At 36.6% G+C, this 14,997-nt stretch overlaps 1 protein-coding gene across 5 annotated transcripts in view; it reads right to left on the bottom strand.

The window, feature by feature from the left end:
• Positions 1 to 14,997, bottom strand: part of pam (peptidylglycine alpha-amidating monooxygenase) — a 63,443-nt gene that overhangs the window by 28,615 nt on the left and 19,831 nt on the right. For all 5 annotated transcript variants that reach the window (XM_065240566.2, XM_065240565.1, XM_065240568.1 and 2 more), the window contains 9 exons: positions 11,081 to 11,138; positions 8,512 to 8,599; positions 6,212 to 6,303; positions 4,626 to 4,709; positions 3,929 to 3,977; positions 3,444 to 3,511; positions 1,979 to 2,059; positions 1,411 to 1,487; positions 666 to 769 (listed from right to left, as the gene is read on the bottom strand). In XM_065240566.2, the coding sequence (XP_065096638.1) occupies positions 666 to 769; positions 1,411 to 1,487; positions 1,979 to 2,059; positions 3,444 to 3,511; positions 3,929 to 3,977; positions 4,626 to 4,709; positions 6,212 to 6,303; positions 8,512 to 8,599; positions 11,081 to 11,138 (701 nt within the window). The remainder of the gene's footprint in view (positions 1 to 665; positions 770 to 1,410; positions 1,488 to 1,978; positions 2,060 to 3,443; positions 3,512 to 3,928; positions 3,978 to 4,625; positions 4,710 to 6,211; positions 6,304 to 8,511; positions 8,600 to 11,080; positions 11,139 to 14,997) is intronic.

The following is a 14,997-nucleotide window of genomic DNA, read 5'->3' as shown; positions in this document are numbered from 1 at the left end:
TGTAACGCAGAGACATCATCCCGCTCCGAGCTTGAAAACCAGAAGGGCTTTCATTTAAAGCCATGAACTGTGAAGTTTTTCTTTTGTCTCTGGCTTTGTTTCCATGGCAACCATTATAATGATCACATCCATATCTAGTGGACGGGAGTCAGCCTGTGTGTCTATGCGGGGGTGGTCGCTTTCTGGAAGATGCGTCAGTGCATACTATATTATGTACTTTCCCTATCACCATGGAAACAGGAATGATGAAGGAATTGCACTTACACACCCACACACAGTCATTTGTCAAATGCGAAGAAACACAGAGAAGTGAAGGGCAGGCCTATGCTGTATGTTTAACCAAACTTGCCAAACATCACATCAGAGATCAAATCTAAAGTACACACTTTCCTGACATGAATTTGAAAATGAAAATCCAACATCATGCAATCAGAGATGCTGGAAAAGTCAACAGCATGCACACACTAGCATTATCACTTCAACACACTTACTGCCTCAGTAAATCTTCATGGAGAACAAAAAAACAAAAAAGTGAAATCTTAGATACACACATGCACTGAAATACTGGTATCACAAATAAACACAGAAATATTAGGCTGCATTATTAAACACTGAAATGATTAAGTACAGTAGCAAATATATTATCATCAACAATATAAACTTACCCAATTTGTGTGTCTGTGGTTCGACCTTCGCCTGTGAAAACACAACGGGCGGCAAGCGTATCTCCATCTTGAACATCAATTGCATTGGATGCAGGATAAAAAGCCTGAAAACAAATAAATATAGTGTAATTCCTATCATCTGTAGAGATGCAAAAACTTAAATATCAGCACTTATATTTACAGACCCACACACAATGTGTGCAAGCAGATTATTGTAAATCATTAAAAACACATTTTAGGGGCCCTAAACAGATTTTTTTAAATGAAAAGGAGAAGAGAATGATGTTTTCATGGTTCTGTTTTACTTTCCTTTTTATTCTGGAATAAATAATACTGACAAAGACCTTTAGGTGAACTATTGAACTATTTGACTCCATACTAATCCCTCTCACTTTACCAAACATTCTTCTGTCCAAAGAAAATGCATTTAAAATTAGGTATGCACATGCATATCGGCCTATAATTTACCGGTATCAATTTTCTCTACTATTGGGTATTGGATTATTGTTTAAAAAAAAGGCAATGATCATGGCAGATTATATTCTGGCAATTAAAAGAGGTCAATAAAAGGCATTAGAACTATGTCTAATTACTGTGAATTGGGTCAGAATGACAATAGAAATCCAGTTTACAGTTACATTCTGCACATTAGGCTTTCAAACATAACTTGAAACAAGGTGTAAGAAGCAAAACTATTGGTAACTATTGGTATTTTTATCAGCGTATTTCTATTTAAAATGTATACCTGTGGCAGCTGTGGAGATTGTCGTCCAATCTGTGTCCACTGTCCATTTCGAACCCGGTACCCACTAACAACCTTACCTGAAGCACAAAACACGTGAGATAAACAAACTGAAGTTGTTCAAAGAAAACTAAGACAAAAATTATTTGATATCCTTTTTTTTCATATAGTGAACAGCACATACTGCTTTATGCTTACTTTAAAACCTTAATCAAAATCTCATTATATACATTTAGATAACATTCAATATAGTACACAAAGTGCATTAAATTATGGTTGCTGTTCACTGCCATTGTAAAGTAAGCAGGTTTTTTTTCTTTTTGTGTTTGGAAGAAAACCAGGGGAATAGTTTCTGGAAAGAGATAGCCCCCCTAATAATCAAAACATAAAAATTACTACGCCCTAATATTTATACAATGATCAATGAAAACATATGTACAGTTGGAACTTGGAGGCCACACTTTTTTATAACAACACTAGTATTATCATGTCTATATAATGACATAAAGAATGGCTACATCAATAATATTTTCATAAACTACATCACAATGACATAAATGCAATATCTTACCGAGAGTATGTGTGTGTGTCCTGAAGGCAAATGGATACATTGGGAATGATGAATATTCACAGGCAATGTCTGCATTAGTAACTGCGAACACACCAAAAACATGACATTGTTTATTCGCATGTACTACCAATGTAAATATTGTATAAAATCCAAACATTGTTTGCTAATAACTGTAATAAATAAGGAAGTAGGGTTAAATAAGTAATCAATAAGGTACTTGGGGCTGTGCAGTATAGTGAATATTCAAGTATATTTAAATCCTTTAGCAGTGAATTATTGACGATACAGCGCTAGCCCTGAGTACTTTATTGTTTTTATAAACGGTCACCACACAATAAAAATATGAAAGCACATAAAATATATAAAAGTTGTCCTTCCGCTGGATAAAATAGTCCCTGAGCATCTGTGAAAAGTAACAGAACGTTTCACATATGTTTACATTGCTAAGGGTTCTGTGCGGTGACATACAGAATCACTGGGTACAGCGTTTGTTGTAAATAAAACAAAGCTATTTACCAATCAAAATAAAGGACTAAATCTAACTGTTTTATGAACATTCAAACAAGAAAGACACTTGAAAATCACAAAATGGGAGAACTGGTAGAAACCCTTGACAACTGATGACAGAATAATTTTCATCATAATAAAGAAGAATCAGACCGATCAGTAAAACTCTTCTGGAGACAAGTGTAGATGTCAATGATTACTGCCCACACAAGTGTTCATAAACAAAAATACAGAGACTAGACTACACCACAAGATATAAACCATTGGTTAGCAGAGAAAAACAGGATTTACCAAAAGTACAGATGAGGCTCTGATAAAAGCTTATCTTAAACTCTGATCTTCATTGAAGATGTAACTGTTGACAGCAGTAGCACATACTGGAACATTTCTGACTGTTCAAGTCCTTCAGCTGATCTGAACCCAACTGAGCACACTGTTTATGCAAGGCTACATATGGGCCAGGGTGGCACTTGCCCTCTTAGATTGAAGGCTGGCCCACTCAGTCAGAACAGACACAAAAAAGCAGAAGAAATCATGCATAAACTACAATAATCTCTTTAATAATAAATGCTCAAATATAGGCCAACCGAAAGACAGCGGGAAACTGGTTCCCATACTTTTGTAGGCCAACGCGAAGGTTCTGGGTTGGCCTACAAAAATATGTCATCCCTGTGGCACTCTTCTGTCAGTTGACTATAAACATTATTAGAAAAGGCAACACAGATTGGTTAGAATGGTAAGAATGAACGGTCCGAACCCTACTGATGTGACAGGTGTACATACATTATGATCCTTAGTGTAAAAATGTACTATAGGGAAGGAGAACGATATTGCCTAGTTTCAATTGTTTACCAAAATGACAAATGTTATGTATTTGTCACAGAAAAAGTTTCACGGGGATGCAGAGAATAAAACTGATGCTGAATAGCAGGTTTTGTTATGATGTTGTTAGATGTACCTTTCTTTCCTGGAGGAATAACAGTGTCCACAGACATCATTAGATACATGCCAGCAATAAAGGGCTGTCTGCAGATAAAATACAACATACATCTCAATTAAAGATTGTTCACTTAATTCACATTTAGGTTACCAGATCAATGCTGTACCAGCTGACCTACAGGAAATGTCTTGAGTTTTGGCTAACTTTTGCAAACCATGTATTTTGCAATAATATATTACTAATGAATGGACTACAATCCTGTATGCTACAACACTTTTCCAATCATATACTGTAAAATTAAAATTGCCCCTCTGAATAAATCCACTTATACATCCACCAAAACTAACTTATACATTTATGTACAACAAAAAGCAGATCAGTATAAAAAAAATATATAGACAATTATCTAGACAGAAAAAAAATCTTTCGTTTTCCCAAAGATTTGATTAGAAGAATGCCTTGATGTGCATAAAGATGTGTCAGATCTGGTGGGAATAACTTACGGTTTGGAAGTCATTCTTAAAGTAAGTCCTGAGCAGTCTTTATGATGATCTACAATAAAAACAAGACAAACAAATCAGGCAAGATAATACAAAACTGTATATCGCTTCTTTGCAGACATAAAGAAATCAAAACAGAGAGTGATCTTACTATTTCTTTGTTTATGAGATTTAATAAAATTTTTGTAGCGCTTTCCCCCAAATGCATATTCATTCAAAGCAGCTTTACAGCAAAGGCAATGTTTTGTATGTCCTCACGGAGGCATTTCATTTAAAGCTTCAAAGAAATTAAAGCCATAATTTATTTGTCTGCCCAGTAAACAAACTAAAGACAAGGAACCACAAACATGAGAACCAAAAGTTCACCTCTGGGTATATGAAGTAAACATACTGTCAGTGCTAGTTAACAAAGGTAAACACAATGTCATATTATCTACACGAGACTTGGAAAAATCAACAATACGAAAAAGGCATAAAAAGCTCACGTAGCAGGTGAAGGAGATATGTGTTTAACTGTTTTGTCTCAAAATGGTAAAGCGATTAAGTGAAGTATTAAAAATACATACAGGAATGTGTCCCAAAAAACATAAAAAGGAAGAACTTGTTATTAATTAAAGGAAGTCTGTTAGGCACAACTACTATGGAGGAATTTAGCAAAAAAAAATTCTGTAAAAATAGTTTGTAACACATCAGTGTTTACCTCTAAAATTATTGACATCACCATAGTGAATTTGCAGCACAAAGTAGGTAATTCTGGAATCTGCTCCAACTTGAAATCCAACATCTGAAACAAAAAAAAAAGAAAGATGAGTGTTACACAGAGAATGAGACAGAAGATGAAGACTCACAGATTAAACTCATACAAATTAAAGTCCCCCCGTGGAGAAAATCTGGTTTTGTTGTTGTTTTTATGTCTATTTGGTGTTTTAACACGCTTTAAGACAAGCCATGAGCAAATGTATCATTCAACACCATTGCTGGGTATTTTCTCCATACAATTGGAGACTGTCTCATTCCTGCGGTTTAAAATCGCCTGTGTTTCTAACGTCACAAACATGTAACCAATCACATCAACACAGAATGCATGGATCACTAGTTTGACTCATAGATATTATGTATGGATGCAGCGCTGAAATGACAGCAGCACAGCTGCTTCAGCTCTGCTTCTGTGATGCTCACATCAGTTAGAGATGGGACACACCAAACTTTTTTACGCGGCTGAAAACGCCTGGAGAACGCCGAATGCCAGCTGTTTTTCAGCTAAGCGCCAGATGTCTTCAGCTGAGCACTTTGGTAGCTGTGATACTTGAGCTGTGAGACGGTTGGTTGTTGTGATACTTGTCCCGCCCCTCCTCCACTGTGATTGGACGGCCATTTGAGAACTGACATTGACAAGCGGAGCTTTTCAGCCAAAGTTGAATCTCTTTGAGCACCGGCTTTTAGCGCGGAAAAAAATCCGCCAGCTGCTGGCTGTTTAAAAAATTGCTGTGCATCCATTGGAAACAATTGAAAACATGCGACGGCCATGAGCGTAAAAGCTTTGGTGTGCACGCCCCCTTAACATCAGAAGATGGACTGCAGAACTTTTATAAACTTTCTTACAGAAATATTACTTCACAATAAGTAAATCCTAAACATTTATCATTTCACATATTTACTACAATTACCATTTTATTATACTTTTACACAATGTAAATTGTTATAGTCCTGAAACTGCACAGCGCTGCGTCGAGTTGCGTCTAGGACAACTCAAAGGTATCTGTAACAGGAAGTCCACAATAAATAGCGCAAGCTTAGTCAGATAGCGTCTACTTCAAAATGCAAAATATACGTTAATCGTTAATGATTTGGGACAAATATGATGTTAAACTATGTGAGTGGCGCTGTTTGGCGCGACAGGGATTTGTGCAATTTTCTGAGTCAAAGCTTGACGCCGCGGACAGGCGCCTCATAGAAAACAATGTGTTTGATTTTTTTTAGAACGGCGCGGCGCTGCACGGCGTTGAGCGGCGCTGAGCTACGCGTCCGGTGTGCGACCCCCTTGAATATTGCACAGTAATTAGTTGTAATATGTGTTTTAAAAATAATATTACAATGAAATTATGTATATGTTACCATAACATTACCCAGTTACTGATCTGTACAGAAAGTGCTACCAAAACTTTTATATGCTATTATGATGCTCAAAGATGAGTTTTAACTGATACAATTATTGACTACATAAAAGAGAGTCTAAATGTGAAACGTTTTCTTATCTACATAAAGAAAAAAGTAGAGATAAAGCACCTTTGGGTAGTTTGGTTGGCGGGGCGTTTCTGGCCCAGGCGTACATGATCTTGGGCTGATCCCGACACGTCCCCTGCTCTCTCCCACAATCCCTGAGTGATTTAATACACAGCAGACATTAGAAACACTAATGTGTTTATGTACACATAAGCTTTGACCTTCCCAATACACTGAAAGCAAACATATCACAGCAACGAGAGAGCTAAAGTGGAATCCTTGCATTCATTTCAATGATCTTTATTGCTTGTGTGTATCAATGCTACAAAACCCAATATAAGCTGCATTATCATAAGTGTTGAGAGCACTTTAATAGCCTTTTATATGGTATTTGTTATATTATAAATGGTTCCTGTGTATCTCAGTGGTAGAGAATTGCAATAGCAACACAATAGGTCATGGTTTCAAACCCAGGGAACACAAAAAACTGATAAAAATACCCTGTATATGTAAGTCACTTTGGATAAAAGTGTCTGCCAAATGCATAAATGTTAAATGTTAATGTTAATATTTTGGTTATCAGAAAAATTATGCACATGCAGAAAATCAGACTTTAATAAAATGTATATATTTTTAGTACAATTATTTTGTCTCTCCTTAAATAATTTTACATGAAATGGAATAAAAATGAATCACAATTGAATTTCCACTGCAACAAACATCAATCATGCTTTAAAAGAAAAGAAACACATTTTCTTAAGACATTTTTCATGATTATAAAATATTTATACATTTTCTTAAATTTGAATGAATAAATCTTCAATGTTTTTAAAGAATGTTTTTAAATCCAGCCTCAGGTTTTTGCTAATCTAAATTTATATTGGTTGTTTTTCACACATCTTAGCATCTGCCAAGTAAAATATAATTGGAAAGCACTGGCCCAGCAGAAATAAAATAATCTTATTGTTCAGTCATGGCGTAATGCATCATTCTACTTCAAAGAGGCTACAGATAACAAACCCATGGCAGATTTAACTCATTTGAGTGGATTTGCTAAGGTTTGGATTGGCCTACTTTCACACCCTGCTGATCCCCGGAGCATCAGAAGCCTCACATCTCTAACACTACAAAAGTCTTACAGCATCTGCACCGGAGAGACGGGATGATGCATTATTAATAAGACCTGAGAAGTGCCAAATAAAAAGGCGGGGGAATACAACTGATGACACTGTGATTTAAATTTACACAGTGAACATTTTTAGGAAAAATACGTTTTATTTAGTGTTGACCTGATCTGAGGCATTACATTTATTAAGATTATTGTAATTCTGCATCTTATCAATATGCTGCCGATGAAAGCTGAATAATGAATGAGAAAGCCCCTCCCATCCATCTTCACCCATTCAGTACAGATGCATGAATGGTTGCCATAGTAACAGGCAGGTTTATTAAAGTGTCTCTTTTGTTTTAAGGGGATTTTAGCGTTGTTTTGTGCAGCAGTGTCACAGGTTAGTCACACCTGCGCTCTCCACTGCCATCTAAAAACACATGCTCTCAATACTGTACGTATCCATTGTGTTTATTTGTATTTGTTTAACCATACTAAAAACAACAGAACCATCACAGAAGTTCTAATGGATTTAATGGTTGCACTGGGAATTGCATTAATTTCAGTAAGAACTATAATGGTTTCTTTGGGTCTTGATACTGGTAATGTTGTCGAAAACTGGATAATTTCATTGGACCTATTGACGTAAGGCATAACAATTGAATTTTACTGGATTTAATGGTAAACAGTTAACAGTACATAATGGTATTTGTAATGAAACCAATAGAATTTGTTTTGTTTTTGTTAGAATGAAAATGGCAGATTGAAAAATATTGTCAAAATATTTTTTTAATATAATGGTTAACCCGCCCATCTCTCATTTAGACCTGAGTCCTGAGCCACTGTTGTTTAAGCCAGATCTTGAAAGAGAACTCAAACATCAGTGTTATGAAAGTGCCACAGTGTTTACACTTCATACAACCAGCAATGGTTTACTTATAATTGTCTCTAGATATTAAAAAAGGATAGGAAAAGTACAGTATGTTAAAAGAAAAAATGCACATATTACTTTTACCCTTCCATCTGTGATATGACAGACATCAAACTAAGTTTTAAAAGCTAACTCTAGTTGACCCGATTATGTCATTTAACACAGAGAGATCTGTCCAAAACTACAAAAATAAGGATTTTCAAAGCACATCTGTCAAGAATTTCATGCTATGTTGGGCTTGTCGAGATGCTCAAATAAACAGCAGAACAGTGCATTAATAATAGTTGAATAGCAGGAAGTATTTTAACATCAAATGTGACTTACCAGTACCCTTTGGTGTTATAAGGGGTTTTGCAGCCATATAACAGCATGTGATGGGCAGTGTTCATACTGGCATGTGGCACAAAGTCCACTGAATAGAAAAAATAGACATTTGGTTAGGAATTGAATGAAGCATCTTCAGTTATAATGAATAAGTGAATCAATAAATCTTGATGAATCAGCAGTAACAACTTTTAAAAACTTTACAATTTAATATCAAATGCAAAACAAAACTAGCCATTTAAAACAATCATGAATATTTGCATGAAATCTCAGTAAAAAGGCTGTGGCATAAAACACCAGTAAAATCAATATACTGCCCATAATAGAAATGATGACGTAAGGAATAGCCTCTCTCTCTCTCTCTCTCTCTCTCTCTCTCTCTCTCTCTGTTATAGCTATAAATAAACAATGGGATGTTTGATTGCCAGGAGCAGGTCAGACATAATGTAACTCAGACTAGTGCCTGCCTATGCAATGTAATAAAGTTTTAACTAATTTAACATTCTGTCTTTCTAATAAACTGCACATATTACAGCTCAAGGATCTTAACAATTAATCAATACTGTTTACTTTAAATGACACATATTATGCAAAATATGTTGGACATAAATGTATGTTGTTGGAAGTGTGTGAACACAACAACAAACAACCCTGCAATGAAATAATCCACCCAGTCTGTTTTTAATCCCAATTAAATCCTCATTAGACATGCTGTTTTGATTCTCTTGTTAATGTGATGTCACACTAACAAAGCCCCACCCACGGCCACTGTCTGACTGGTTATGTTTTGTGGGGCACAACTGGCATCACCTGTATTCACCTCTGGATTTTCTGTGGGTCTGAATGAATCTGCTTTAAATAGTATTTCATATACATTGAAAATAGAAATGATAGTTCACTTTTACTTTTCTTTGTCGGAAGAAGTCTTTATCAGTACTGAAAATAGTGGGGAAAAGCTCACTTTTCCCTTTCAAGGGTAGTAAAACACCAACATATAAGCAATAAATGTATTTAATTTGTGTATATGCAGTTGCCTTGGAACAAACAAAACATCAAACATCAAAATCGTAACAAAAATCATTATTTGTGCTGAAAAAAACCCCCACTTCAAAACACATCAGTGTATCCTTACTTTGCATGCATGTTCATGGCCCTAAATGAGAAAAAGGGACAAAATGTCTGGAAGAAAACGATAACTTAAGTAGTATTTCATATACATTGCAAATAGAAATTATAGCTCACTTTTACCATCTGTGTCTGTAAAAGTCTTTTTTAGTACCAAAAGAGTGAGGAGAAGCATTTTTACCCCCATTTCAGGATTGTAAAACACCAATATAGCAACAAACACTAAAAATATATATTTAATTTAGGTCTATGCAGTTGCTTTGGAGCAAAACAAAATGCGGGTCAAATTGACCCGCGAACCTCAAAATCGTTACAAAATTATTTTGGTACACTCCAAAACATATCAGCATGTCCAAACATGCATGATCATGGCCATAAATTATAAAAAGTCAAAATTTCAAGAATAAAATCATAGGTTAACTGGTTTATCTGACAGCTTAAAAATCAAAACGGGTCAAATTGATCCGGAATATAATATGAGGGTTAAGGACAACACACTAGATGTGTTGTCCTTAACTAGACACAAGATGTGTTATTTTAACACATTCGTTTTAAGAGTGTATTCACAGGAATCAAACATATTTTTAACCAAAAGCTGTAGCTCAGTTGCATTTAAAAGGTACACTTATGTAGGGCGGTAACGGTTGTCATGACCACAACACCATTATCGCAGTGGTAAAGTGCAACTTGCAGTAGTGTGCACGTCACAAACTATGAAAAATATAAAATACAATCTCGCTCAGCGAGATGTCTTCAAGTTTGTGTGAATGCAAACGGCTAGCAGACTCTGTTAGTGCGCTATTTGCAAGGGAAGGCAACTGACCAATATGCACTTTTTTATGTGACTGTTGAGATTGGACTGTGGGACAAATGTTCACAGGTGTCTCTATTTAACTAATTCTTACTCTCTAGAGTCAAGCACCCTGACAAAGCCCTGTTTGGGCTGAAACGCGTTGGTGATCTTACTTAGCCCTGTCTTAACAATAAAGGCTTTTACTTTAATAAAATTGCGAGTTTCTGGATATGGATTTTTCTATCAGTATCCACTTATCATTTCTGGAATATTGTTCCCCTTCTGGAGCACCCATGGTTATGTTTGTGAGTACCAGATGTGCCCCTGAGTGATATTTTTCATTCTACAGAGGACTGTGGGAGTTTGGACAGTAAATCTGACTTTGTTTGAGCTTGACAAACAGTATGTCCATGAACCATGAGAAGGCCACGTCTCAATATCAGTGACTGGATGAATTGTATAAACCCCTGCATAAGCAAACAAAGGCCTGCGAGTCTAACCGTGAGAGGTTACCACTGACGACTGCAATCTCTCATGAACATTAACCAGGAAACTAAGATGAAGATTAGATGTGTAAAAGTGCTGCATTCACTTCATTACTGAGTATTTATAAAGACCTTGGTATAAAAAACAATTTTATACTCTACTCACCTATGTAAGCCTGATGTAATGTTGGGACAGGAACAGCCATACAGATGTAGCTGTCAGACTGTCAGAAAAAAACAATACACACATTAAAGAGTTTCTGTCAGATATGTTTTATCGAGCACTAAACATAGCATTTTGTAAAAAAAAAGAGACAGTCTGGGGTTTAATGTAACAGTTTTGTGGAAACTTTCATTCACATAATTTACAAAACGTCACACATGTCTTTATTAGGTGTTTAAGCGTGCTGAAAAGTGCTGAAACCAAGGTGTTTCCAAGGATTTTTATCCTTATTAAGTCAGGGCTGTATATTAACTTTTTTTGCCCTTAGATCTGGTGCTTCAGGGGTTAAAAGTTTTGTACAACAGGCCACATACTTTTATCTCCAAATTAAACATCTGTTAACATCTCTAAAAACAAGCACAACAATGTACTGTAGTTCATCATTTTGACAGGCTGAAGGACATTAATGTTGCATACAGAACCAAAAACAAAACTAGAAACACATTTCAATAAGTCACATGTTTGCTGAAGGGAACTGTCAAGGGTGTTGGGAAATTCATTTGAATGGAGACCAAACTGGAGAGAGATTTTAGTAAGTACACTGTATCCAGAAACAACAAAAAACTCCCAATTATATTAAGTCCTTGTACACAGTTTCAGTGCAATCTGAAATAAAGATGTTCACCAATCCCAAGCCATTAAAAGGTAAATCGAGCAAACTTCACAAATATAATTTGGGCATGTTTACGTTTTAGCACGAAGGTTAGGTCTCAATCAAAAAGTAAGAGCTGATTAGTGAACAAGCTTGACAGACTTCATATTGACAAGCACACAGTCATCTGAAGATGATGATACTTTTATCAATGTACAATAAAGTTTAGATGTTGACTGTTTAGCTCCAACTTGCCTCAGCACACCTGCCTAAAAGTTTCTAGTATGCCTAGTAAGACTTTAATTGGCTGCTTCATGTGTGTTTAATTATGGTTGGAGCTAAACTCTGCAGAACACCGGCCCTCCAGGACTGAAGTTGCCCATCCCTGCCCTAACGGGAGGGCAAAAACTTCAGCCTGCAAATGTCACTCGCTGGAATAGCCAGTAAAAGATGCTAAGGTCTGTTGTTCTCAATGTTCCAAGTGATGTACTTGCTGAGCTCCATTGCCCAATCCAGCTGACATCATATGAGCTGAAAATAACCCAGGAGCTTTGGGAGGTATTGGAACCCTTTGAGGAGGCTACAGACAGATGCCAGGCTGAGAAAATAGTAACCTCCAGCTTCGTCATCTCTCGTGGCTTAAAGCATGCTATCAAAAACATGAATATGACCAGTAATAAAAAGTTTGTTTCAACTCTACAACCCTCACTTGAGAGCCATTTAACTAAATTTGAACACATGGAATGCTTCCAGGTGGCTGCCACGCTTGACCCAAGGTTTAAGTTGGACTTGTGTATTGGTGAAGAGCAGGTCAAAAAACTTCTCACTGCAAAAGTTGAGTCTGCCTCCTCAAAAGGAAATGCAACCAAGAATGTCCGTGCTCAACCAAAGAAACGCCCAAAACCTACATGGAAAGTCAATCATCTGCCATGCCAGCTGAAACAGCCCCACATGAGGTCCCCGTGTACTTGAGTATCACTTGTCTTATGGCGCTTTTCTATTGCATAGTACCCCACAGTTTAGTTTAGTTTGGGTCGGGTCAGCTCACCTCACTTTGGCGTGGTTAGCTTTTCCATCGAGTTTAGTATCACTTCGCAGTGGGAGGGATTATAGGCGTGTCGTTATTTGCACTGCTGCCTATGACATCATACAATGAGAGCGTTGTTCATTCCCATACATTCATTTATTTCTCACTCTACCACAAAATAAAAATTGGCCACCACAAATAGATGTTTGCACATCACGTTTATCACTACCTCTGTGTCATATGACAGTTTCTGTTCAAACACCCGTGGCATCGTCAGTCGACGGCGCTCCGCTGAGCCTTATTGAAGTTGCATTTAAGCATATATAATGTTGACGTGCTTGTCGCGAATGTTATGCCACAGACTGCAAGTTTGGAAAAAACTGTTATGGTGTCCCTGATTTTCAACCTGTGGATGTTTTTCGTGGTTAAAATAGAGTTTGAGCACAGATGACAACATGTTTGCTCGAGACAGCGCAAGCTAGCACTACAAGGTAAAGCTATGACGCATAGTGACGATTCTCTCAGACCAATCACTGATCTACAGTGTTTTCACGTCACGTTTGGTATCAGCTCGGGTCGCTTGGAACCCCAACCGAGGTGGTACGAAAAAAAGTATCGGGTACTACGTACTGCACCCAATGGAAAAGCTCCCAAAAGTAAGCTGACCCGACCCAAACTAAACCAAACTTTGGTGTACTATGCAATGGAAAAGCGCCATTACAGAGGATACTAATCCTTTGGTGTATTGGAGAAAGAAACCAAAGCCGTTTTCCTGCCCTAGCCCACCCGTATGTAAATACCTTGCCATACCAGTGTAATGATTCTCACTAACACAATGGAAGATGAAGACATGACATTACAAAAGCACTGGAGGTTTTATTAAACAGACGCCGATGATGAATACACACAGGAACAACACTCAGCCAACACAAAGGCCGACAAGGACAGGAAAATACAAGGGCAATTTATAATGGGGAAAACAGGTGAAAGAAATCAACAGTAATGAACAGATCACAGTTGTAACTAATTAAACAATGACTGAAACTAAAAAGGAAACACAAAACCGTGACAACCAGCTTCCTCTGCACCGGTTGAGAGTATCTTTAGTGTTGCAGGAAAAATATTTAGACCAGAACAGTGCAAACTCAATGGGTGCATCCCAATTCAGGGTCTAGATCCTGTTTAATGTTGCAGAATTTGAAGGCAAGGCTCGATATTTGAAGGCGGCATTTTACAAAAAATACCACAAAATATAACACATATGGATCAGAGGAAAAAATGTCACGTTTAGTAGTAAAGTAATAGCATCCTGGTAATGCAGTTATCAATACCAATATATATTAGCCTTCTATATTAGGGTCACTTTTGTAATGTCACAATTAATCAGTGTTTTACATGTTTGCTAGATTTTCTATTTTAATCATAATTATGCTACCTGTAATTGTTAAATTATTATTGCTGCTATATTATCTAAACAGCATTTGGGTATTATTTTAGGAATCTATGCAGCAAAAAAGACCAAATTCAAATCCTGGCCATAGGATGTGTAAAGCCCAGTTGTGGCGTTTAATTTTTAATAAAATAAATCTTTTAACTTATACATTGTAGTTGTGGTGCTTTATAATTTTTGGATGAGTGCGCCTAAATTTTTGCTGGTGCTCCTAACTCTTTAAAGTTGGGAGCACCAGTGCTACCAAATAAAAAAGTTAATTTTGAGCCCTGAACATTGTGGGGGAAATTTATTTGCTTTGCATTGATAAAGTAATCCAAATAAAGTAATCCAAACCACAGTTTTAATAGGTAACTTATAACAGTAAGCAATTACATTTCCAAAGTAACTTTCTGAACACTGAATGTATTGAGATTCTTTCGGTTGTGTGACTGTAGAATTTCTTTGAATTGCAATGAATTTAATTCCACTTCCTGTCATTCTAATTCCAAATCAAATTCAACTTCCTGTAGGGCGGAGTCGATTTAAATTCAAATTCATGAAATTCTTAATTGTGCACAAGTCTGGTCATGTGGGATAAAGAGATGTCCAGGCCATATCTGGAAGGTTTATGTGACATATCAAGCAGTACCGACATGGGTTTATTAACACCCAAAACTTTATGACTTACAATAAATTATTGTATTTCCCAAGAAAATACAAACTAAATAATGGGGTTACATGCTTGGCTTGCAAGGAGGCAAAAGCATGGATAAAGCTCACGATCATTGTGCTTAGCTTTCATGGATGCA

The sequence above is a fragment of the Paramisgurnus dabryanus genome, chromosome 10 (assembly GCF_030506205.2).
Source record: "Paramisgurnus dabryanus chromosome 10, PD_genome_1.1, whole genome shotgun sequence".
Taxonomy (NCBI): Eukaryota; Metazoa; Chordata; class Actinopteri; order Cypriniformes; family Cobitidae; genus Paramisgurnus; species Paramisgurnus dabryanus.
The sequence above is the reverse complement of the archived record's forward strand: the minus strand, read 5'-3'. Positions and strand labels throughout refer to the sequence as shown.